Source organism: Pleurodeles waltl, chromosome 4_1 (genome assembly GCF_031143425.1).
Source record: "Pleurodeles waltl isolate 20211129_DDA chromosome 4_1, aPleWal1.hap1.20221129, whole genome shotgun sequence".
In the NCBI taxonomy this organism is placed as follows: Eukaryota; Metazoa; Chordata; class Amphibia; order Caudata; family Salamandridae; genus Pleurodeles; species Pleurodeles waltl.
The window spans coordinates 208,094,538-208,119,990 of record NC_090442.1 but is presented as its reverse complement, the minus strand read 5'-3'; the positions used below and the strand labels follow the sequence as shown (position 1 = coordinate 208,119,990).

At 42.7% G+C, this 25,453-nt stretch overlaps 1 protein-coding gene across 1 annotated transcript in view; it reads right to left on the bottom strand.

Annotated features, from left to right (window-relative positions):
• Positions 1-25,453, bottom strand: part of LOC138287581 (sodium- and chloride-dependent betaine transporter-like) — a 515,340-nt gene that overhangs the window by 32,973 nt on the left and 456,914 nt on the right. The window contains exons 12-13 of the mRNA XM_069228140.1: positions 13,704-13,806; positions 3,424-3,524 (exon numbers count right to left, since the gene is read on the bottom strand). Of these exons, the coding sequence (XP_069084241.1) occupies positions 3,424-3,524; positions 13,704-13,806 (204 nt within the window). The remainder of the gene's footprint in view (positions 1-3,423; positions 3,525-13,703; positions 13,807-25,453) is intronic.

Sequence of the window (25,453 nt, the reverse complement as noted above, 5' to 3'; positions counted from 1 at the left end):
TTGTTTAATGAAACTAATCTTTGATCTATGACTCACAGGTCCTGAGACTGAAGCAGAGGCCAACAAATGATAAGAAAGAATATACTGTGACAGGGCAGTGTGTTGGGGGATCAAGATCTGCCAAAGGTGCCAATCTCTTGACAAAGAGAAATTATTAAAACAGCAAAATATGTAAGTGAGAGGGACAAAGGTGAGGAAAAAAGAAAGATATGAAATATGGAGGAAGAAATGAAAATTGGAAAGAAGAAGAGAAACAAGCATTTGCAATACAATAGGTCTTGCACTTGATTGAGTTAGAGCTACTGCCATTGTGAAGTCATAACTGGACTTTTCTTGCCACATAAACTTAACAATGACAAGTAACTACCAGTTACTTGTGATTGTTTGTTTTGTCTTTCAGTCGCGCTCATGGCACTTTCAAGTTTTATACAGCAGGACTGCTGATCAAATTCCCACTCTATAAAACTTGAAAGAGCCATGAGCGCGACTGAAAAACAAAAGAAAAAATTACGAGTAGCTACCAGTTACTTGTCATTGTTTGTTTTGTTTTTCAGTCCTGCTCATGGCGCTTTCACGTTTTTTACAGCTGGAACTCGATCAGCAGCATTGGGGGGCTTTATGCAAAACGGTCCAATACTGCAAATCGAGAGAAAGTCGACCTAAAAATATAAACGTAGTCCAGAAATCATCCACAAAACATGTTCGCAGTAGTTGGCAAGTGATCTTGAGGAGGGCTAAACACCGGATGAGGCATGACGTATGCATGCGTTTGACAAATTAAATTGAGGGGATTTTTAAAGGCAAGCCCACGAACAAATGAAAGTAATTGGCGTAAAATGAGCGTGGTTAAAGCCCACAGAATCGATGACAACAGGTCTGAAGCGTTTGCACGCTCGACCTAAAAAGGGCAGGATGGGAAGAAAAATAAAGGAACAAAAGGACCAAATGAAGAGAGAAGGAAAAAAAGATGGATAGAAAGCATGGAGAAAAAAGGACAATAGAAGTAAGGAAAATAGAAAAAATAAATACAGGAAAAGTGTAGGGGGGAAAAAGAAAAAGGAATATTAAGGAGTAAATAAAGGAAAGGTGGAATGAGAAGAAGGGAAGAAAAAATAAAGATAGAAGGAAGGAATTGAGGGAATTTGATTTGTTTACCCAAAAGGAAAACCTTGTATTTGGTATCAATGTGTATTATTTCTGGAAATGTCAAGCAGATATTAAAGAACTAGTTCCTGTTGATATGGAGATACTTATTTATAATTCTATTTCATTGTTTTAAAACACTTGCTTATATTTCTGTTTTTCAGATTCATCGACGCTTTTCATCATCTAAGAAATTTTAAACGTTACAATTGTTAATGCTCCCACACCTCATGTATGTACATAGCAAATGGAAAGCACATAAAGTCATACATAGCTTTGTACGGCACAAGAATAGGTTATGGGAGGAATACTTGTTAATAGAGTAAATCACTGCCATTTGTTATGGATAGCACCACAGCCCATTGTGCTTTTCTCATTGCCCACTCTAGACAAACTAGTACTGACTTTTCTTCTCAGGGGAACAGTTCCCCCCCCCACCGAGATGCCTGGTGAGTCCTGCTCTCAAAGAGAGCACATTCACCCCAGACTGGTTTCATTTGTATTGGGCCTCATCAGTGAGGTATAGCTTCAATCCTATAGCACAGGGAGCAAGGAACTCATGTCTGGGCGTACCTCATATGAATGCCAGCCTTACGCAAATCAGTAATAGTTTTCAGTCTGTTTAGAGTGGATGTGGGTAAAAACTGATGACTTCAAATGCTACCTAGAGTAATTGCCAGTAGTATAAACTATTTCCAGGCATTTGTTCCATCAGCTTTTGTGTGTTTGATGTAACACCACATTGACCAAGGCTGCAGGATCAACGCTACATGAACAAGGCTGAAACAGGCATGTGGTCGCTCATGTTTCTTTCAGGATATGGTCTTAATTGGCAGTTCGGTATGGACTGTTGTGTGAAACTTTTCCAAGCTGCCTTATTGTTACTGTGATCATGAAATCATTTTATGTGCCTGGGGTAACCACTGCACCAAGCTGTATCCCTTCTGACAAATAAACCCACTCTTTCATGTTTGTCAATAGTAAGCAAGAAATGTGAAAGATTACATTTTTGTGTCATCTTGAGGGTCAAACATGCTCTGTCTCATGTGTTCCACCTGCAGTGTTCTCATTGTTTCCATTTCAGCAAATGACTTTGATTGAAGGAAAAACGTATACATTTGTTCTATGTTCATGTGACTATTAAAATGTTTGCTAACAGGCTGCAGTGGGGACGTCTTGTTGCCTGATTCTGTGATTCTCAGAATTCTAATTTTTGTTTTCAATAAGTGTATTCAGGCTTCAAATAGGCATGAACGCATATTTTTCCCTGACAGTTCCCATAATGACAAGTTCAGTACTGATCTGCCTAAGGTGGGCCTTTCTCTAGAGCAGCATACTGGGCAGACAGGAAAAGGTTCAAATGTTACTCAGAGCGATTGCCAGTGGTTTAGAATAATTGTAAACATTCCTTCCACCACCTTTTCATTGTTACCAGATTATTATTGCCAGAATATCTTCTGACATACCTATATTGTCCTTGGTACCATTTACAAACATATCTCTCCACTGGAGATAATAAGTGAAAATCTATGCTCAGTAGGAACGTATTTTTGTAATCAATACTTAGGACAAAATGGCACACAATATCTGCATACAACATTTGCCATACAGTCTACAGTTTGGGTAGTGTTAGAAATTAGGTCTCTACTTGGCAGACAGTTTGCACTTTGCCCAAGCAGGGACCCTCACTCTAGTGTGGGTAAAGGGGTTACACTTCTAAGACAACCCCTGCTCACCCCCTTGGTAGCTTGGCACAAGCAGTCAGGCTTATCTCAAAGGCAATGTGTAAAATTATTTGTAGCAACACACACAGTAACACAATGAAAACGCTGCACCGTTTGCGAATGCAAAATATCTTGATACATCTGGCCCTAAGTCCTTGATATTTCTGGATTCCTTTATAAGTGACGTTCAGGAGTGCTGATAACTGTATAGCATTTGCCAACATTGTTGAAAATTGTGCTGTAGAATGCATCACTTGTCACCATTTGCTTTACCCTTATTTGAGGGAATGATTACCAGAAACCTTTTCAGAAATGGTCAGGATTGTTCGCTTTGGTTTCTTGCTTGAGATTCAAAGTGGGGGAGGGAAATTGCATTTTATTTTTCCGACTACTTTTTTTAGGCCAAATGAGGATAGCAATTGGCAATAAAAGTGACACATTCCGATGAGACTAACGGCTCATGGATAATCTCAAATACACCATCATGATAATGCATTTCACTCAGGTCCATAACAAGACATTTTCCATCTGTACAAAAGATGAAGGTTGTACTTACGAAGCAAATAGCTGGAGTGACAAACTGCCAACAGAACTTGGCAATTGGCCAAGGTCGGTAGCCAATCATATCCTCAACATTGTCATAGAAACGATCAGCACCTACACAAAGAGAAATTAATGTGTTGGGAACAGTCAAAATGGCAACTCTACCAGGTATACAACAAAATGAATTATAGCTTCTATTTTATTGGTTCAATAAAAAAGAACACTGTGAAGTGCTTCTTCGTTTGCAATCAAGTACAAAAATCATGAACTGCAACCTTACCCTCGTGTTGGCCATGCTACAGGAAAGAAATGTTCAAGGGGAGTAAATGGAAATAGATTAGAAATGCATATTATATTTACTGCAATTGTTTTAGACATTTATAAAATGAATGTGAAAAGGAATTTAATTAAATGTGTTACCTGCTTGGCACACTAGTTCTTCTGGCATTTATCATTAAATTACTCCATAGAAGGTGTTGGGTTATGTGGTGGAATGGTTTGGTGGAATGTTTGACATGTAACGCTGTCTAAGCAACAGGAAGGAATGCAGGGAGTGGAAAGATTGTGAGCAGTGACAGCAGTGACAGTTGCTGCTGGAGCTGCCAGGGTTGGTACAGTCTTACTTACTGAAAATAAACCTTTGGAAGAGAAAACCTGGATGGCGTCTTTTTCAGTGGCGACGAGGATGGGATACCAAGGGTAGCAAACCCTGGCAGAGTGTCAACCGTGCTGGGAAGAAGCAGATTTGGGGCGCATCGTGCCAAAAAGAAATTGTGACCTGGAAACCAAGAAGTGTGGAGTGTACCGTGGAAAAGAACCTAGGAAAAACTGGACGAGTCTGGGAAGGGCTGAACGTCTAAATGTAAAGCAGAAAGCAAGGAGGAGCGTACTTAAGGATCCAGTCCTACAGGCTGAGATACCGTGTAGTGAAGTCCGTAGGGTGTTTTGGTACTTTCTGTATGAGTGGACGCTAAGACAGATAAGAACTGTGCGAACTATTTGTACAATATAAGTTTTACAACAGTATTTCGGGAACGGCGTGGGACGCGTGGCGGCGTATTCAAACCTACCACGAGGAACAACCGTTACGAATCCTCCTACCGCAGAGGGGTTCGTGCAGGGAAGCTGTTACTGCACGGGTTGCTCCACCGCGCATCGGAGGATCACCGCAAGGTACAGGCGTTGCGAAACCTCCCGCTGCAAGGGGGCTCGTGCAGAGAAGCTGTCACCGCGCGGGCTGCTCCACCATGTGCATTGGGGGACAAGCGACGGAGGATGATGTTGCTGTAACTACGGCAACCAATGTAGAGACGCTCCGCATTGCCGAGACAAGGGCAACCGCCTCTGAATAGACGTACGCTGTCAATAACATTAGTAAGATTGACATTGCCGTAACCAAGGCAACAAACGTAGGGACGCTCCGCATTACTGAAACAAAGGCAACCGCCTTTATAAAAAGGGACGAACGTTGTCAAAACAACACTGAGGGCATCGACAAAATTAATGTGGTAGCGTTGGCAAGAGATTTCATTATTAGAATTGAACGACCATCGTGAAAACGCTGCAGGTTGCTGAAATAAGTGTGGACATATTTTTTTGTTCCATTGCTATTAACACAATGCAGTCAATCGCGCCTCCTCCCACGTTCTTGGCTGTACCTGGTGAACCGAATATGCCGTGGGAAGATTGGCAAGAAGCCTTCGAGACCTACTTGGAGGCTTTGGGTGGTGCTATTTTTACTGCTAAGCGAAAATTAGCTTTATTAAAACATAATCTGGGAGTGGAAGGCAGGAAAGTACTGAAAACCTTACTATGTGACAACTTTGCTGTAAATGGGGAAGGCTCTGATGAGGAGACAGAGGAGGATGATGTCTATACCAGGGCCATGATAGCACTGGAAAATCATTTTAGTAAGAAAGTGAGTATTGTGGTAGAACGTCACAAATTGTTCTCTAGAGAACAAGCACCCAGTGAATCGATTGACCAATTTGTAAGTGCTTTACGAACATTGGCGAATACGTGCAAGTTTAGGGATTTGCACGAAGAAATAATAAGGGACCAGCTAATAAACCGCACTAAAAGGTTAAAGATTCAAGAAAAACTCTTAAGCATGAAGGATCCGTCTTTGGAGGAAGCGATTGTCATTGCACGGCGCATTGAAGATACTTCAAGATATATTAAGGAATTAGGAAAAAATGATGCTGAGCAAGTGACAATGCAAAAAGTTGATAGAGTTAAGAACAGTAAGGGTGACATGAAAGTTGAAGGGACAAGGAGATGCTATAGATGTGGTAGTATGAGACACATGGCCTTTTCTGGGAATTGTCCGGCGCCAAGTGTCAAGTGTTTTAATTGTAACAAGGTGGGACGTTTTTCAAAAATGTGTAACCAGAAGATGAGTACAGTAAAAAAGAAAAGTATAAATTGTCTACAGAACGATTGTAATGAAGGGGACAAAACGTCTTCAGATAAAGATGTTGACCGCATACAGGTGTTCATATTAGGCGAAGCCGTTCTAGAAGAAGATTTGCTCGAAGATGATATTATGTTGTTAGATAATGATCGCTACAGACCACCCAAGTGTGATGTGAGTTTAAATGGTATACACATCAGCATGTGGGCAGATTCTTGTTCCCCATACACGCTCATAGATAAGGATGCATGGGGTAAACTGGGCAAGGTGGAATTGACTGCTTCCAAAATTGCTCTGGTAGGGTATGGGGGTAGCAAAATACCGGTTATGGGGTGTTTCCATGGGATGGTAAGTTTTAAACAGAGGGAAGTCAAGTGTTGTGTGTATGTGGTGGAAACTAGAAAGTGTTTGCTGGGGTGGAAAGAGCAAAGGGCGTTAGGTATTATATTGAACCCTAATACTAAGGAACAAGTGTTGACTGTGTTATGTGATGAATCTAAAGCAAAGAGGTGGGAAGTAGAATTTCCAAGGTTGTTTGGAGGACAACTAGGTTGTCTGGAGAAGTTTCAACATAGGATCATCTTAAAGGAAGGTGCTGTACCCAAAGTACATAAAGTGAGAGGGGTACCATTGGTGTTAAGAGATGCGCTGAAAGTTGAATTGGCAAGATTGCTGCAGTTGGGAGTGATAGAGGAGATAGAATCGTCAGAATGGTTGAGTCCGGTGGTGTTGGCTCGGAAACCCAACGGTAAGATTAGAATGTGTGTGGATTTGAGGGATTTAAACAAGGAGATATGGGTTGATAGACATCCTATCCCCAACATAAATGAGTTGTTGACCAGCATTCAAGGTGGTAAGGTGTTTTCCACACTGGATTTATCCAATGCGTATCATCAAATTGTACTACATCCTGAGTCAAGGCATCTCACCTCTTTTATTACACCTGAAGGGGCATTTAGATTTGTGCGAATGCCATTTGGGTTGGCATCTGCTTCGGCAGTGTTCCAGAGGGTGATGCAGAGTTTATTGGGAGCGGTTAAGAATGTGAAATTCTTTCAAGATGATGTTTTAGTGTGGGCAGAGAATGTGGAGGAACATAACGATGTGTTAAGAAGGGTATGTTCGATCCTGGAGGAAGCGGGCCTGACGGTTGAGATGAATAAGTGCAAGTTTGAGTGCAGTACAGTAGAATACCTGGGTCATACAGTGTCTGGTGATGGGATTAAGCCGAGAGTTGGACTAATGGAAGCTATTGAAAAGGCACCCAACCCTGTGGATAAAGATCAGTTGAGATCATTTTTGGGCTTGGCTGAATATTATGCAAAATTTGTAAAGAATTTTGCTGATATTGCCCAAACTTTAAGAGCGTTGATGAAGAAAAACCAAAAGTTTGAGTGGTCTGAGAAATGCCAACAAGCATTTGATACATTAAAGTGCAACATCATTGAGGCTGTCGAATTGAAACCATTTGTAACGAAAAATCGTACAATTATTTCCACAGATGCGAGTATGTATGGCTTGGGTGCAGTATTGATGCAAGTGAGTAAAGGGAGAGAGAATGTGATTGCGTTTGCATCAAGAACGCTTAAAGGTGCAGAAAGCACATATTCTGCAATTGAAAAAGAAGCTCTTGCATGTTGGTGGGGGGTTCAACATTTCAGGAATTATGTTTGGGGTAGAAGGTTTGTATTACGAACCGACCATAAACCCTTGGTGGACATCTTTACAACAAAGGGTGCAAATCGCGCGTCTCCTCGAATAGCTAAATGGCTCAACAGATTGCAAGAGTATGATTTTGTAATTGAATATGTGCCAGGGATAACAAATGTGAATGCTGACTGTCTATCTAGATTACCAATTGAAGGATTCGTTGGTGAGGAAGATGAAGAATGGTTGGTGGCGGACATACAAGCTATGGAAACAAAAGCGCTAGAAGAGAGTGTATGGAAGAGGGAGATGGAAGAGGATGTGCAATTGAAATTGTTAAAGGATAATTTGAACAAACATTGGCGGGAGTTAAGAGAAGATGTGTCAATTGTGTTGTCAGATTTCAAGAATGTGTGGCCAGAATTATCTGAACATAATGGTGTTTTGAGAAGAGGTGACAGAGTAATAGTACCGCACAATTTGAGAAAGAATGTATTGGAGATTTTGCATGAGGGTCATGGTGGAATGTCAGGTATGAAGAGGAAAGCTATAGAGGATTTTTGGTGGCCAGGCATGGATCGTGATGTTGAGAGATTTGTTAGAAATTGCGTGTGTTGTGCGTGCAGCTATAAAACACACGTTGGAAAGAGCACTCCTGTGGTCCCTATACCGTTTCCTCATGAGCCATGGCAGAAGGTGGGCATGGATGTGTGCGGTTCATTTGAATTGGATGGATGTGGTAAAACCTATGCCATCGTGATGATGGATTACTATTCTAAATGGCCAGAGGTCAGTTTAGTGCGTGAGATCAAGTCTGGCGTGGTCATTGAATTTTGTGAAGAGGTGTGGAGGCGAGAATGTTATCCCGAGGGGCTGGTGACTGATAATGGTCCGCAATTTACGTCTAATGAATTCAAGAACTATTTGGAGAAATGTGGGCTTAAGCATATCAAAACTGCTGTTGCACATCCCAGGGAAAATGGACTAGTGGAAAGATTTAACTGGGTGTTGGGAGAAAACATTCAGTTGGCTGTGCAAAATGGGTTGAGTTGGAAGAAGGAAATCAAGGATATGTTATGGAACTACCGCACCACTCCGCATTCTCTTACCATGGAAACTCCATTTAAGTTATTGAAAGGGAGGAAACCGTGTACTAAGTCTGTGCCAGGGTGGATGGGCAAGGCTGGTAGAAAGAGAGTGAATGAGAGGAGATTGAAGATTCGTGTTGCTGAAGGGCAAGGGAGGTATGATGGCGGAGAAATGGGTGGTGTCATGGAACGAAATCTGGTGGTTGGTGATTGGGGAAGAACAAAGAATTGGGAGAAGTCAAAAAAAGGCTTGTCCAGGTGGTCCGTGCCCAAGCGCATAACGAAAGTGAGTAAATATAGTGTGGTTGTGGATGATGGAAGAAAATGGAATGTGGGTAGTGTGGTGAAATGTAATTAATTGGAAATGAGAAAGTGGAAGAATGTTGCATGCGAGCATGGCGAGCAGGGTGAAGAGGGGAGGAAAACGGTGTTGGAGGAAAAGAAAAAAGAATGGTCAAGAGACCAGATTATTTGAGGGACTACATTGCATAGGCAGTGTAGGCAACACATATATTATTGCTGAAGTTTTGACATTTATGTCCATGCAGGATATTTTGTTTTGGGAAATCATATTTAGTGTAAGTAGTTGGTACAGTCTTACTTACTGAAAATAAACCTTTGGAAGAGAAAACCTGGATGGCATCTTTTTCAGAAGGCACTAGCTATCGAGCATGGCAGCTTGTTTGGCACTTTATAACTCCTGTCTATCTTTTCGTCATCTCACCCCTGAGGTACTGCATATTCTTGATCACTAGGATCCGAGCTTCTGTCCAAGACCAAGATACTGATATACCACACCGAGGTCCCAGCCGTCTATCACACATCTCACTTCTCCAAGACTTCACCCATATTCTTATATTCATATACGTGTTTCAGTAGATTATTCTTCAGAACTTCCCTTCACATTCTAAGCGTTGCAAATAACAGATACTACTATTACCTATTTTATGGCATTCAATTTACAAAGGCCCGAAGGCTAGGAGGCTATATCTGCCATGCTGGGAACTGCACTCATGACTTTGAGATTTATGGCCCGCTTCAGAGTTTACTGGACAGGCACTTCATCACAAACGTGACCACACATACCAGTAAACATGATTCAGGAGGGAGAGTCCCAATTTTTGAAGCCAAAAATGGCTTTATTTTAGCAGTCTCCCTTCCCCTGAAATTACCTTTGCTTCAATAGAAGTGTAATGGGGAAAAATCTATTCCCACAATTTTTGTTAAATCTCCCACTTTCCTGTTCTAAAATGATGGTGAGTATGCTAATAGATTTACTGACGGGATATCTGATATGTTTGTGATGGAGCACTTATCTGGCCAACTCTAAACCAGGCGCTAATTCATTTGTCAAAGCCACAACATCGTGCAAACAATATACAAAAAAGTGGGCTTAGAGTAAACCGCTTCAGCCATTGACATGATCGGGTCAGGTCCCTTCAGCCATTGTTTGTTCAAAATGTCATACATGTACAGCCCACAGGATTACTATTATTATTTTTTTAACGACAGAGTGGCCATCACTGTTTTTTTCACTGAAACAGTTCCTGCCATATTTGCGGAGCTGTTTTGACAAAAATGGAGGGCGACCTGTCAGCCAACTTACATACAGACAACGGGGAAGAGTGCCACCCATTTGGTGAACCCGACCCTTCACAAACTGTCACATGCTTCTCACTTCTAGCAACCTGACGTAATGATATCACTGTCACCTAAATTAACAATGCTAATCGTCATTTTCGGTGGGGTTCTGTCAAACTCTGCTTGCTGATTCAGGATCTCCATGTAGGTACCCTCCTTCTATTTATAGAAATTAGCAGAAAATTGCCTTATGTTGCCACCTTGATACTCTTCACCCAGCCTATGCTCTATCCTGCTGACTCGTTCTGCCCTCCACCGATAGATGCCATGTTTTAAGATTCTCCATTGCACTGACAGCTTATGTCTTTCTTAAAACCTTTCCCTCTCTTAAATTTCGGACAACACGTGAATTACAAGTTATTCCTAGATCTAATTGTATGTTTGCCATGTAATGGCCCAATATATACATTTTGTGTTGTTATGTTGTGAATTTCTTTTTACCCTTTTATAAAATTGAGACAATGGATCTCAATTAGCATGAGGTGCAAAATTGTGCTGTAAAACCTCTCAAATCAATTATCACTTGCAATAGGATGTATGCTTAATTTATCATTTAATGCTAAGCACAGAGAGCAAGCAGTACTGATGCCTGTCACTTCCCCTTTCTATGTGTGCTGCAGAATGCGGCACACATGCAAAGAGGAACTAGCAAGTATAAATAATTATATTTCTACTCTTGACTCCTCTCTAGAGAAGGTGTAGCAGTTTGACGTGTTCCCAGGTTTACTAGCTTTAGGTAATCAGGGAATGCGCCAAACCCCATTGGTGAATACATGGGAACGCACATTTTCCTCCCATGTAGCACCTTCCCGATGCAAGTAACGCAAGACAGAGCTATGTGCTGTTTTGGGTTACTTCATATTTACTAAACCACGGAAAGCCACACAAAGTGGCTTTGAGTGGCTTTGTAGCCTCATAAAGTCTTGCATGTTCAAAGTAATATGGGTTTCTCAGACCTTGTTGTGTTAAATCCGCGTTAGTTCCAATATGCTGCTCAACGTGGTCTTTCTGTTCATCCATGAGTAATGGATGTGATTTCTTAAAAATGGAAGGACATGGATAAAATTATTCTTCCCTGATTCGTGGCTCTAACTTTTATCAGAAATGACAGGTACATTGCCTGATCTAATACAGCTCCTGTTGACTCATTGGTGAAAATACGTTTTGGGCATAAAACAATGCTAGATATAGCAGAGGAGGAGACTTTGAAAGATGCAGACAAAAAAAGATTAATTTTAATTTCAAAAGTAGTATATTCAGAGTTGTTATATTTAGGGATGGGGCACTGTTGTCACAAGAATGTCCCATTCTATTATATATTTCCCTGACTGCATAACAGTATATGTATTTAGTATCCTCATGTTTACTTTTGGCACTAGTATAATACTAATCTAGGCCTGCTCCTGACAATGCAAGATGCAGGACTTGTCCTGTAACCTGGAGGGGTGGGGGCATCAAGATTATCCTCTGAGTAGACAGAGGACTGCCCCGTCTAGTATTTATCACATAAGGTGCTAGTAACCAGCTGTGAGAAGCAACATTTTACACAAAAGTTGTGTCTGGAGAGCAGCTTGAGATGGACATATGAATGAGAATCATCTCAAACCAATTCTGAAGTTGAGAGACTGGTTCCACATCCCACAGCTAGAAAATGTGCATAACTGTGCAATTAATTAACCCCAATTTGTTCTAGTTTTAAGTTCTTTATGACCAATGAAGAGAGTTCTTTACAGAGTACTTGAAATACTGCTGTATGATGAGGGTTGGTGTCTGCTTGACAGCCAGTATCGCAGATGTGAAAGAATATCAAATTAAGTCTGCACTTTCTGTTAGAAGAGCAAAGTTTCTGCCTAGTCCCTAAAAGAATGCCTGATGACAAAGAGAATAAATCTGCCTGGCAATGCATGAGTAGAAACTATACTGGGGAGGAACACAGTATGTTCCTGGCCTGAGGATCGCCCAGAGAAAGCAGACTGCCTGTGAAAGTGAGGCCAGGGGTGACCCCTCCTGCAGAGGGTATCCCAGTCTCTCTGCGGCTCCCGAAAAGAACTACATAAGTTTATTTACATCTTCAAATCAGCTCAAGATGGGCTGCATCTACCTTGCCATGTGAAGCAGCCCAGGCAGGGGCTGCATTTGCATTGCTGTGTGTATCTGCCCAGGTCAAGGCTGCAAGTATCTTGCTATGTGTATCTGCCTATGTTGGGGCTGCATCTGCTGTGCCGTGGGTACTTGTCTAGGTCGGCCTGCACCTTCCTGACTTTGTGCGTAATTGTCCATTGTGGGCTGCAACTGCCTTGAACTGTGCATCGACCTGGGCCAGAGGCTCAACAGCAATTTCAAGTATACACATTAGCCCAAGGGAGGACTACAGCTGTCAGGTGCACCTTCCCAGTGGTGGCAGAGCCTGCCAAGCAACACTAGACCTTCCTTGGTGGCCTCTACTGAAGCTGGATGCAATCACCACATTCATTTGCATGTGGTGAGACTGATCCATTGAGGTTACACTGTATGCTGCAATACATTGTGTAGTAGTAAGGACTGCTGTGCAATGAAAAATATTTACTTTTCTAAAAGACCAGCATTGGGCTAGACATCAAAGTTGTTGTGCCTGTTTTTTGATTGTTGGCTTCTGAGCTTGTGAGGCCAGCATTACCTCCCCGACAAGCCTGTGCCTGATCAACCTCACTGCCCTCACAGTCAAGTGCAGAATGGGTTTTACTTTTTGACAGACATGTTCCTCTGAATCTTTCATTATAAATTTAATGGAACTTTTTAAAGATGTAGAAAACTGTGCTGCATTTTCTGCTTTTCTTCAAGGGATGGAACATTAAATCAAATTCTTTTTAGATATTTTTCTTTACAGTTCAAGCTTGAGTATTAGCAAGTGTAGTCTCCATTGCTGCACAATAAAAATTACTACTTAATGTCTGACTTAGGGACACAGGCATTAATATTGGCTACTCTTTGTCTCCTATTTGGGGGACTGTGTTTTTTATCCAGAGGTGGAAGAAAAGATGGATAAGCTCTTTAAGGAGTGGGTGTACTCCTCCTTGTTTAGACAGAAGCAACACATATCTTCTCCTTTCTGCACCTCAATTTATAGGAAGATGCTTCCTTCCCACCAATGTTCCAGAAGGCAGCAGTATAATTCCCAGTACCACTATATCTACTTCTTCACCACCCACTACAGCAGGTAGTAAATTGAAGTGGTGATCAGTGCAGATTATGAGCCAGGAGTAAAGGCTGGGGCAGGGGAAGACCACAACAAGGTATGTCACTGTGAGGCAGAAGAGTTATCTGCCTCACTGCTTCAGGGATATGCCACCCTGATCAATTTGTAATGAAGGCCTATGATATCTCTAAGGAATGAAATGAGAGTATCCCACAAGTCCATCCGATTCAGAAGGACCATAGTTCATCCCTGCAAGACTCAGGTACTTCAGGAAATTTCCATGATTCTGTACAAGTTGTCTCTACAGCAATGTGATACATTCTACTCACCATATACCCAGGCGATGCAGACTGCTTCAAAAATGGCAACGAACAGCAAGCAAGTGCCACTGGCTGCATAATAATCGAACAGCTGGAAGATGTACATCCCACCCTACAGAGGAAGAAAAGCACTTAGAGTGAGCCGGGCAACAGCAGGAAATAACCAGTGGCAAAGTCAACAGTTCTTGGCCATGAACCCTTAGTCAATGCTCTTTTAGGTCTTAGATAGCAGTCATAAATGTACCTAAATCTGTGGTGGCCATCTTTGAGAAAATGTCTAGAACATAACAAAATGCGTTAAAAAATAGCTGCTGTTGATGCTCATGCAGCCTTGTCAGAAAATTATGAATTATTTTGTAATGTTTTCAAAAATGCCATTCAAAGATGGACACAGTGAATGCATGCGCAACTACGGTGGTGAAATCTGAATGGGATTTGTTAAAAGAGAGAGAACCATTGCCAAAATGTGTGTTGCGCATGTGTATAGCACACTTGGTTGTGGTTAGTCATCTTGTAATGACCAAAATAATTTTAAGATGGCTGCATGCTGATGGGCAGGGTGTTTTTTTAAGTGACTTAGGAGCGCAAAAGGATGCAAAGGGGAAAAATAGTTACATGAAGGAGGGGACCATGGAGACAAAGAGCGAATATACACCCTCACTACATGGAAGGTTTGGCATCAACAGTGGAAGGATATATTATCCAATTAAAACACTGTGAGACCAAAATACTCCTGGGATGGACAAACAAAAGAACAGGGAGAGAAGTCATTGAATCAAGAAAAAGAAAGTGAGATAGACAACAAAGGTATCCAGTAAAGCAGGGGGTTCACTCTGAGCCCATTTTAGGTATATGTTATGTATCAGAACAATGGATCTGCCTGCAGGCAGCTAAACCTGCCTATAGCCAAGGTCTGAAAATGGCCACCTGATTTTGTACATAATTGAGAATGTGAAGTATTTTAAAAACAGTCTTCTTTGACTGTGTTGCAAACTTATCAGGATGGGTTGCACCTAGAAAATCGAAAAGAATGACTTCGACATCACCAGTGCTTAATATTTATGAAGTTTTGTTTAAGACCAAGCACCTGCCAGTGGGCCCTTGAGAGATGAGAACAAGGCAAGACCAAGACTGTAGGTTACGTGCCACTTGGTTAAAATGATGAGTACATATTATATGTATGTGCCACAACATGAAGCATATTTCATTATTTTGTTTCAAGGATATAATGTAATTCCATGAAATGCCAAATATCAATGTAAGATTGGTACTTTTAATGAGTATTCGGATTACTATATGTATATATCATAGTCTTGTTTTACATGCAAGCGTAAACTGATACAATTTAATTACATTTTATATGTACTAATTTAACATTTATTTGAAAAATAAATGCATTTTTTTAACAATAATAAATAGTGTATAGGGTTTTGTATATAGCTAAGAGAAAGAAATAATAAAAAAGATAATTCAAGGTAAATGGGTCCGGAACGTACAATTGTTCCTACTATTTCGTACCAAGGTTGTTTTAGCATGAAGTAAACATTTCAGGCAAAAGTGAAACCGCACCATTCCTTTCCCTGCATAACATTTCTCTCTGACATTTCTGGCGTTTATTGGTAAGAGCAAGCAAGATCAAATCATTTCGATTTTCTGACTAGCCGTATCGGTGATTTGAAGGGCTGGGTTGGTTGACCAGGGAAGGGCCATTTCATCCTTACTGTGTGAATTCTGAAGGGGATTGATACAGGGGCCGGTCTCCCTAGGTCTGTAAAGAGATGTTTCACCCTGGAATTCTTCTATAGGCCTCTGGGGCCTTGGCAAAGTATAAACCAATATGTCTATTCGGGCATGCTGAAAACGCCATTGCTTAATTCACCAACTGTAAAACATGGGTCCTCTACACGTCATACTATGTAATGCGGCAAGGAGGTGGCTTAGTGTTTTGTTTTGTAGGGGATAAAATGACACCCATATCTATTTGGTAACAGTCCAGCTGGACCAGTTCATACAGCATGTCAAATAAGAGCATCATGCAGACTTTGCAGTGGTGTTCATTCACAAAACTCTACTTAACAAAATGAAAACAAATACTATGGAAAATGGATCATGGAAATTCATTGTGCAAATCGTGCATTTACCAACCAATTCGTTGTGGATAGCCAGTGAAACACATGTTCTCTTTTCTGCTCTGAAAAATACTCTGCAGCACTATTATCCACTTTAAAATCTAACACCTGAGAGGGTGAGAAAGGTGTAAAGCATGCAACACAATGAAACAGCTTGCCCCAAAAAGCAAACCCTCAAACCCACTTATTAGGATGATATCTTACTCTTGTCCTTCATCAAAGCTCCCTCTAAGGAAGCTCTTTCAACCCTACTAATCAATGTCAATGCCTCCCTCTCTCAAGACATCCTTCATGAAGCTTGCAAGAAGTCCAGATCCTTCAACTACTAAAGAAACCTGCACTAGACCCTCATGACCTAACCAACTACTGGCCCATCAGTCACCTACCATTCATCCGCAGAATCATTTAAAAAGCAGTCTCTGTTCAACTCCAAGATCACATCAGTCCCAGCCATCTTCTGCATGACTACTAGTCTGGCTTCAGATAACACTGCAGCATGGAGACTGCTTACACAACGTACATGATGTCTGTTGACTGCAGATGAAAATGACCCCTTCCTCCTCATATTACTGGCTCCCTCAACTGCCAAGGACAATGTCAACCATTCCACCATCATACGCACCCTTGAGTCTTGAATGGGATTTACCGCAAATGTCCTTCACTGATTCTTCACCTTCCATTCCAACCAACACCGATTTGTTCATATAGGCATCTTCAAGTCTCAAAATATCCCCAGTACCTGCTGAGTCCCCCAGGGTTCCATAATGCCTCCTGCCATCTTCATCCTCGACATTTAGTCACTTGGTGCTCTACTCCCAGATACAAAAACAAAAAGTTGATGGATAGAATGCTTGAATTAATCTCAGCCACTGGCAATTGCTGGGGGTCGCATCCCAATCCATTGTTTTTTTGGCCGCCATGCCACCCGAGTTTGGACCCAGCCATATGCAAATCAGTCTTGATGCTTCTCCCCATTGGAACAGTCCAGCACAAACTGCTAGGCCTCATCAACCAGGCTAACTTTAATGCAGTAGCACAGTGAGCCCGGGACCCACATCTGGGCGTAACTGGCACACTTAGGGTGGTACATGCAAAAACGTAATGGATGGCATTCTTGAATGTGTATATCATCCACTGGCAATCACTCTGGGCTGCATCCCAATCCATAATTTTTTAGCCCACCATAGCACCCCAGTTTGACCCAGTTGTATGCAAATCAGTCATGACCCTGCTCCCCATGGGAACAGTCCAGCCCGAACTGCCAGGTCAGGTCCTCCTTGGACTAGAAACATGCATCCTGGGACCAGTTTCAGGGTATCACCCCTCATCAGCCAGGCTAGCTTTCATCCACTGGCACAGTGAGCCTGGGACCCCCATCTGGGCGTACCTGGTGCACTTATGGCAGCAAATGCAAAAACAACAAGGTGATGGATGGAATGCTTGAATTAATCTCAGCCACTGGCCCTCACTCAGGCCGCATCCCAATTCATCATTTCTTACCCACCATGCCACACCAGTTTGGACCCAGTCACAGTCAAATCTGTCTTGACCCTGCTCCCCATGGGAATAGTCCTGCTCTGACTACTAGGCCTGGTCCTCCCTGGACCACAAACAAGCATCCTGCGACCGGTTTCAAGGTATCACCCCTCATCAGCCAGTTTAGCTTGAATCCAGTGGCACAGTGAGCCCAGGATCCATGTCAGGGCATACCCAGCGCACTAAGGGTGGCAAATGTAGAAACAGCAAGGTGATGGATGAAATGCTTGGCAGATAACAGCATAAAGTTTCACAAATATGCTGTTGATACACAACTCTGCTTGAAAGGATTCTCTACTTCAGACATCCCCTGTCTCAAACACTGCCTGCACATCATCCACACCTGAATATTCAGCACATACCTGAAGCTCAATCAAACCAAGACAGAAAACCTTTTATTTACCAAGAACAACAAACAAGGTATAGTACAAACCTGGCAAAATGGCATGAACCTTGACAGCTTCAATCCCAAATTTTCAATGAATACCAAGTGAATGGGATTCACCATCAACATCAACCCCAACCACAAGAAAAACGTTGCCAAAAAACAAAGACAGACATGGTGTCAGCCCTCTCTTCCAAAAAAAGAGAAACTGTTTCCTCAAGAAGGTGATTTCAGAACTGTGGATCAAGTCCTCATACCCTCACATCTGGATGGAGGTAACACCTTGCTCCAAGGACCCTTAGTCTCCAGTTTGGCACCCCTCCATTAAGAGCATCCTACATGCCAGGTTACACAAAGCCATACACACATTGTTTGCAGGCATGCAGAGATTAAGTGATTTGCTTAGTATCACAGAATGTTGTGCAGAAACCTGGAGTCAAGCTTAGTTCCTCAGGTCCAAGGTTGGTAGTTCTGTCCGTTGGGCCATAACACCTTCATGTAAGTGAAAGAGCATAGCTGCAGGGAGGCCTATTGCGTTTGTTGTAGACTTGTACCTCAAAGGAGGAGGTCAGCCAACTAACCACTGGAGTCACTTAGGTAGCCTGGGGTGAATGGAGATGGTCCAATTTCCCTTCTCAGAGATCACTACAGGCCTAAATCAGCAGTAAAGTCCTTTGGGGAACAAGGCATGCCTCAAGAAACAAGGTAGTCTGCTGGCAGCAGGAGGGCAGTCGTCCGGGGAACAAGGCAGGCCTCAAACAGCAGGACATTTCTCTGGATAACAAGACAGTCCTTCTTCTGAAATGTCCACATGTCCAAGAGTATACTGAAGATGTGCTTCAAAATGTCCATTATTTATGCCTGGTGCCAGCCTTTCAAGTGGGGGCGACATACTGGTTACCCCCAAATCTGATTCTTGAAAGTTCTACCTTTCCCACACCAAGGCTCCAAGTAGTCTGGGTTAACAAAAGACTGGTGTCAGGTCCCTGTGTGTGTGTGTGCTGGAAGCACCCCTTTGAAATGTAAGTGGGGCAGGGAGCAGCTCCTCCCCATCCATTCTGGCAGGATGTCCTATCCTGCCAACAAATAGTCCCCATTTGTCTCATTATCTGAGAGGGATACACAAAACCCAACTGCCTAGCTATTCACACTCAAGTGACCCAGGACACAGGCTGCAAGCATCAAATGTTTAATACAAGGAAATGCCAACTTTTTAAAAATGACATTTTCAGGATTGTGACTTAAAATCTAACTTTACCATTAGATAATATTTTAAATTACAATTCATTTTAGTACAAACCTGACCTTTCTATCTTTTCCCTGTCAAAGGTTAGCACTTATTACATGAAATAGGGTAACACAATGTTATCCAGTGGAAGGTATGGGCCTTGGAGTAGCGAAAAACAAGTTTGGGAGTTTTTTCACCACCATGATATGTAAAACTTTAAAACATGTGTCCTACTTTTTAAATACAAAACACTCTGCCTTAAGACGAAAGCGTGACATATGTTTTAAAAAGAAAGGTTTAGGCCCGGCAAAGGGTTTATTTTGCCAGGTCAAATTGGCAGTTTTAAAACTACACTGAAGGCTGCAATGGCAGGTCTGAGACATGTTTAAAATTGCGGGGGCACAATGAGTTCTACAGTATATGCCCAATAATGACATTTTATTTACAGGCCCTGGAAAATGTAGTACAATATGCTAGGGACTAAGACGTAAACTAAATATGCCAATCAGGTGTAAGCTAATTGTGCAATGTTTTAAAGAGAGAGCACAAGCACTTTCAGCAGAGGTAAAGTGTCTAGAGTCCTAAGGCCAATGGAAATGAAGTTCAGAAAAAAAGGGGTGAAAGCAAAGTGTTTGAGGGAATTAAACCATGGAAGACAAGTCTAATACACAGTTTATTCCACACACCTATTTTCCTTGCATAAATATCAGAATAGCATAAATATGTTTATGTAGTAGTGCCTTTTCTGCAGTATGTAGGCAACACAGTTATTAAAAACAGAAATGTACTACAGTCCTTTCTCTCTACTCATAAAAAGGCAAATGGTAGATACAGGCACATCAATTTCTAGGTAGTGATGGACACTCTGATTTCAAAATGAGGATATCATATGGTATTAGTAATAATAGTGTTAAACATAAATGTGGACAGATAATAATATTAATAAAAGAACAAAGTATGAAAATAATAATTAAATCAACTTGTAATCATGAAATACATCCCAGTTTTAATAACAAAGTGTATTTATGTAATGATGTTTCCATTGCAATGATCTAGTCCAAAAGCTGCAGAGTGCTGTACAGGGTCAAGGACAAGCATAAATTCCATGAGTGATAAGAGAGGTTGCTGGGTTGTAGACAGTTAAACCACCGTGATGTAGTGTTCTTTAAAGAGGTGAGTCTTCAGCTCTTTGCCAAATTTAAGCAGTGTTGGTGCAATTCTGATGTATATGGGGATGATGTTCCGGTTTCTAGGTGCATAGATGGAATAGGCCTGCTGCCTTCTATTTTTACTTTTTCACCTTCTTAGTCTGCACTGTGAGTTTGCCGAGAACCACCAGACATGGTGAGCTACCCTCCAAAATGACATTGGGTACTGGGCATGATTCCTTTGTGAATGATGCAGCTGGTTTTAAAGATGATGTTGACTAGCAAGTGGAGCCAATGAGGTTCCATCAAGATGGAGTCATGTGATCATATTTCTTCAGGCTCTTGATAATATACACTCCGGCGTGGGGCTGCTCGCATATATCTGCCTAAGCATATGACAACCTTCACACATAGAAAGCTGAACACCAAGGCACCAAGGAGCTCTTGCCGCCAACCTAAGCTTTATGGAATCTTGGAATTAAAGAAAATTATATATATATGGTAATCTAAAGCTTTCAGTGGGGTCACTTTCTTTTAAAAGTGGGTACAGCATGTTTTAGGGTTTGCTTACCACTGATGTGCCTTAAGCTTAGAATATGCACTGAAGTGCACCCTATCAGATAGTGACTTGTTGAAGGTGGCCATTCAATTTATAACAGTGCTGGACCCTGAAGACATTTTCAGAGGTAAGAACAGAAAGCCTCTTCTGATGGGTCAGTGTTTACTGGACTGATGTTAATAACCACCCCCTCACGGCCCCCTCAGCTCATCCATAGACTCTTGTGATAACCAGGACACGTTGCCTGAACATTTTCGACACAACCTCCTGGACGTCTTTGTGCCTTTCACTTTTACTTCACTGCAAATGCTGTAAGCAGAGTAATCTCAGGAAGCCCACACTAGACGACGATTTGTAACCCATGTTTCTGATGAAACTTTGCCTAATCCATTATGCACATGTGAGTTCTAGCAACTCAGATTACTTTTTGACAAGGCCCTACTGAAAAGTCCCATGAAAACACTTATAATGTTTTTGTCATATTTCCACCGTTTGCACTTTTTCCCATTGAGTTTCACTGAGTTCCAAAAGTGTCAATTTAATTGTTGCTCACATTGACTGTCACTGGAATAAATAGACCCTCACTTCTCCACTTTACCACCTTTATTCCTGAAAATGATTGGTGGTCAGTTATAACTACATTTTTCATTTTATTGCTTAATGTTTTTTATGTCACTCTGCTTGAATTGCTCTATCCATGTAACACTTCTTTCTGCTCATAAAAGGAGACCCTGACCTGAACCTACTCTACCATGTTGCTGTGGGAAATTAGCCATAGCACATAGACGGTGTTGGATACTGTTACTGGGTTACTGGTTGAGGGGGAGTGAAACCCTACTCAAGCAGCAATCACAATCCTTGTCAGGGTGAGGCACAAGTAAATCCCAAATTGTACTTAACCCTCTGGTAGCTTGGTATAGAGAAGTCAGACTTAGCTTAGAGGCAGTGAGTAAAGTATTTATGCAGCACCTCGAACTGTAACAAAGTGAAAACAAACTAGTTTAGAAAATCAAGACCAAAATGTCACTACCCCAATCTGTAGAACTGGAGATATGCAATTTTAAAGATTGAAGTGAAAATAGCTCCAAAACGCATAAAGGCCCACTTGCAACTATCCCGTTGTGTGGACCAAAAGAAAATCAGAAGTTCAGGTAAACTGCAGTGGAGCACAGGTCAGATACAGGGACCAGGTAAGTCCCAGTGACAAGTTACTTTCTCAGTCCAGCACAAGGAGTCCTGTTCATGGTAGAGAGGGCCGTGAGGTGCAGGGGGTAGTTGATGTAGCACAAAGTGCAGGCCCAGTGTTGTGGACAGTCATTGCTGTAGTGTAAAGACATATTGCCATTGTGGGTGGCCCGGCGAGAGCTTCACGGTGGCGCTCCCAGCAAGAGGTCAATGCTGTAGTGTGAAGAGTCAGGCTGACAGAACATTGCATTGGTGGGCAGTGCAAGTGACAAGGTTTTTGTGTCAACTGGCCCTTTTGCTGTTGCTAAGACTTTGCTAAAGTTCAGTGCAGCTCCACTGAGGCCACACCAATGGTTCAGGACCCGAGGGGCACCGCTTGGGGGTCAGGAGCTGGCTCCAGCTGGATATGGGTGCTGGTTCAGGTGACTGTGAGCTTGTTTTGTCTATGTAGTTCTGAACAGAAAGCCAGCAGACTAGCTCTTGGAATCACCCTGGGACTCCTGGGTTCAGGTGCCGGTCTAATCCATCTGACTTAGGCAGGAGGGCAGCAGGCCAGCAATCCAGAAAGACAGCAGTCCATTAAGGCAATAGTCAAGCAGGGCAGTAGTCCAGCAGAGTGGCAGTCCCTTCAGCATCACAGCAGTCTTTCTTCCTTCGTAGTTCTAGAAGGCTGAAGAGTTGATGTTGAAGTCCAATATTTCTACTTCTTTGAAGTGGGAGGTGGGAGAAGCTTCTAGAGGTTTCCATTAAAAGTGCATAGGTTTTCTGTCTTCTCTGCCATGGTTCCAGACTAACTACAGAGGGTATGTAATCCTTTTTTTATGAAGGTAGGACCCAGCCTATTCAGCTGTAAGTGTGGCTGTGCCGAACTCAACACTCCTGCCAGTGATGGCCCATTCAGGCATGCCTATGCTCTCTTTTGTGGTTGGCTGTGTCGGAGGAATGCACAAAAACTGCGAACTACACCCAGTCATATGACCCAGAGGCAGGCTGCAGGCACTTAGGGCCAGATGTAGCAAACGGTTTGCGCCTCGCAAACGTCGAAAATCGCCGTTTGCGAGGCGCAAAAGCCTCTTTGCTATTCAGAAATGCATATTGCGAGTCGGGACCGACTCGCAATATGCATTTCAGAATCGCAAATAGGAAGGGGTGTTCCCTTCCTATTTGCGATTCGGAGTGGAATGCAATTCCATTTGCGACCGCATATGCGGTCGCAAATGGAGTCGCAGTTACCATCCACTTGAAGTGGATGGTAACCCACTCGCAAATTGGAAGGGGTCCCTATGGGACCCCTTCCACTTTGTGAATGGACCCACAAATATTTTTTCAGGGCAGGGAGTGGTACAAGGGACCACTCCCTGCCCTGAAAAAATACCGAAACTAAAGGTTTCGTTTTTTTTTTTAAGTGCAGCTCGTTTTCCTTTAAGGAAAACGGGCTACACTTAAAAAAAAAAAACTGCTTTATTTAAAGCAGTCACGAACATGGAGGTCTGCTGACGACAGCAGGCCTCCATGTTTGCGAGTGCCTAGACTCGCTATGGGGCCGCAATTAGCGACCCACCTCATGAATATTAATGAGGTGGGTCATTGCGACCCCATAGCGAGTCGCAGTCGGTGTCTGAGACACCATACTACATACCAATTTGCGAGTTGCAAATTGCGAGTCGCAGGGACTCGTAATTTGCAAGTCGCAAATTGGCGTTTTGCTACATCTGGCCCTTAATGTCTAAGTCACTAAAATGCCAACTTTCTAGAAGTGCCATTTTGAAAATTGTAACCAACAAAAATCTGACTTCACCATTGTTAGAAATGCGGTCTTTGGTTGGCAGTCAGGTTACCCCGTGTCCAAGCAAGGACCCTCACTCTAGTCAGGGTAAAAGAGAATCACCCTCAGCTAACCCCTGCTTACCCGCTTGGTAGCTTGGCACGAGCAGTAGTCTTAACTTCAAAGTGCTAGGTGTAAAGTATTTGTATCAACACACACAGAAACTTAATGAAAACAGTACAAAATGACAAAACACAGGTTCAGAAAAATAGGAAATATTTATTTAAACAAAACAAGACCAAAATGACAAAAATCCACAATACACAAGTCATCAATTGAAAAGCAAAAAGAGTCTTCATGTAATTTTAAACACACACTAACACTGTTAGCATGAAAATGTACCTTGGGTGCATCAAAAATAATCCCGCACGGGCAAGTGTGCGTCAAAAAGGCTTGCAGTGCATCGATTTCACTCACGAGATCTTGCGTAGTTTCTCCTTTCGTCGGGTCGGGCGCGTTGTTTCTTCTCTCCGCAGGAGAGCGATGCGTCGATCCGGTCAGCACTTTCGGGACCGGGCAGGCCTTGCATTGTTTTTACACTCCCAGCAGTACTTGCATCGGAAGTCCAGCCGCATGACGATCCGAAAACCACGCAGCGCGGGTTGCGATCTCCCAGCCTCCGTCAGCGATGCTGCGCGTTGTTTCTCCAGCTCTGTGCGACGATTCTTCGGTCGCATTGCAGGCGAGTGTCGATTTTCAGCCGCAAAGCCGTCAGTGCATTGATTTTCCAGCCGCAGATCGGAGTTGCATCGATCTTTTCCCCGCACGGCGTTCTGTGTGTGGATTTCTTCCTCTGAGGCTGCCAGCTTCTCCTTTCAGGGTCCCAAGAACTGGATGGGCACCACTTGACAGAGTAGGAGTCTCTCCAGAGACTCCAGGTGCTGGCAGAGGGAAGTCTTTGCTGTCCCTTAGACTTCAAATAACAGGAGGCAAGCTCTAAATCAAGCCCTTGGAGATCTTCACAAGATGGAAGGCACACAAAGTCCAGTCTTTGCTCTCTTACTCTGGCAGAAGCAGCAACTGGATAGCTCCACAAAGCACAGGCAGGGCAGCTCTTCTTCCTCAGCTCTTCTCCAGGCAGAGGTTCCGCTTGGTTTCCAGAAGTGTTCTAAAGTCTGTGGTTTTGGGTGTCCTTCTTATACCCAATTTTCCCTTTGAAGTAGGCCCACTTCAAAGCAGAGTCTCTCTTGAAAGTGAAATCCTGCCTTGCCCAGGCCAGGCCCTAGACACTCACCAGGGGGTTGGAGACTGCATTGTGTGAGGGCAGGCACAGCCCTTTCAGGTGTGAGTGACCACTCCTCCCCTCCCTCCTAGCACAGATGGCTCATTAGGAAATGCATACTACATTCCAGCTCCCTTTGTGTCACTGTCTAGTGTGAGGTGCAACCCGCCCAACTGTCAAACTGACCCACACAGGGAATCCACAAATAGGCAGAGTCACAGAAATGGTATAAACAAGAAAATGCACACTTTCTAGAAGTGGCATTTTCAAACACACAATCTTAAAATCAACTTTACTGAAAGATGTATTTTTAAATTGTGAGCTAAGAGACCCCAAACTCCAAATGTTCATCCGCTCCCAAAGGGAATCTACACTTTAATCATATTTAAAGGTAGCCCCCATGTTAACCTATGAGAGGAACAGGCCTTGCAACAATGAAAAACGAATTTAGCAGTATTTCACTGTCATGACATACAAAACACATTACTATATGTCCTACCTTAACCATACACTACACCCTGCCTTTGGGGCTACCTAGGGCC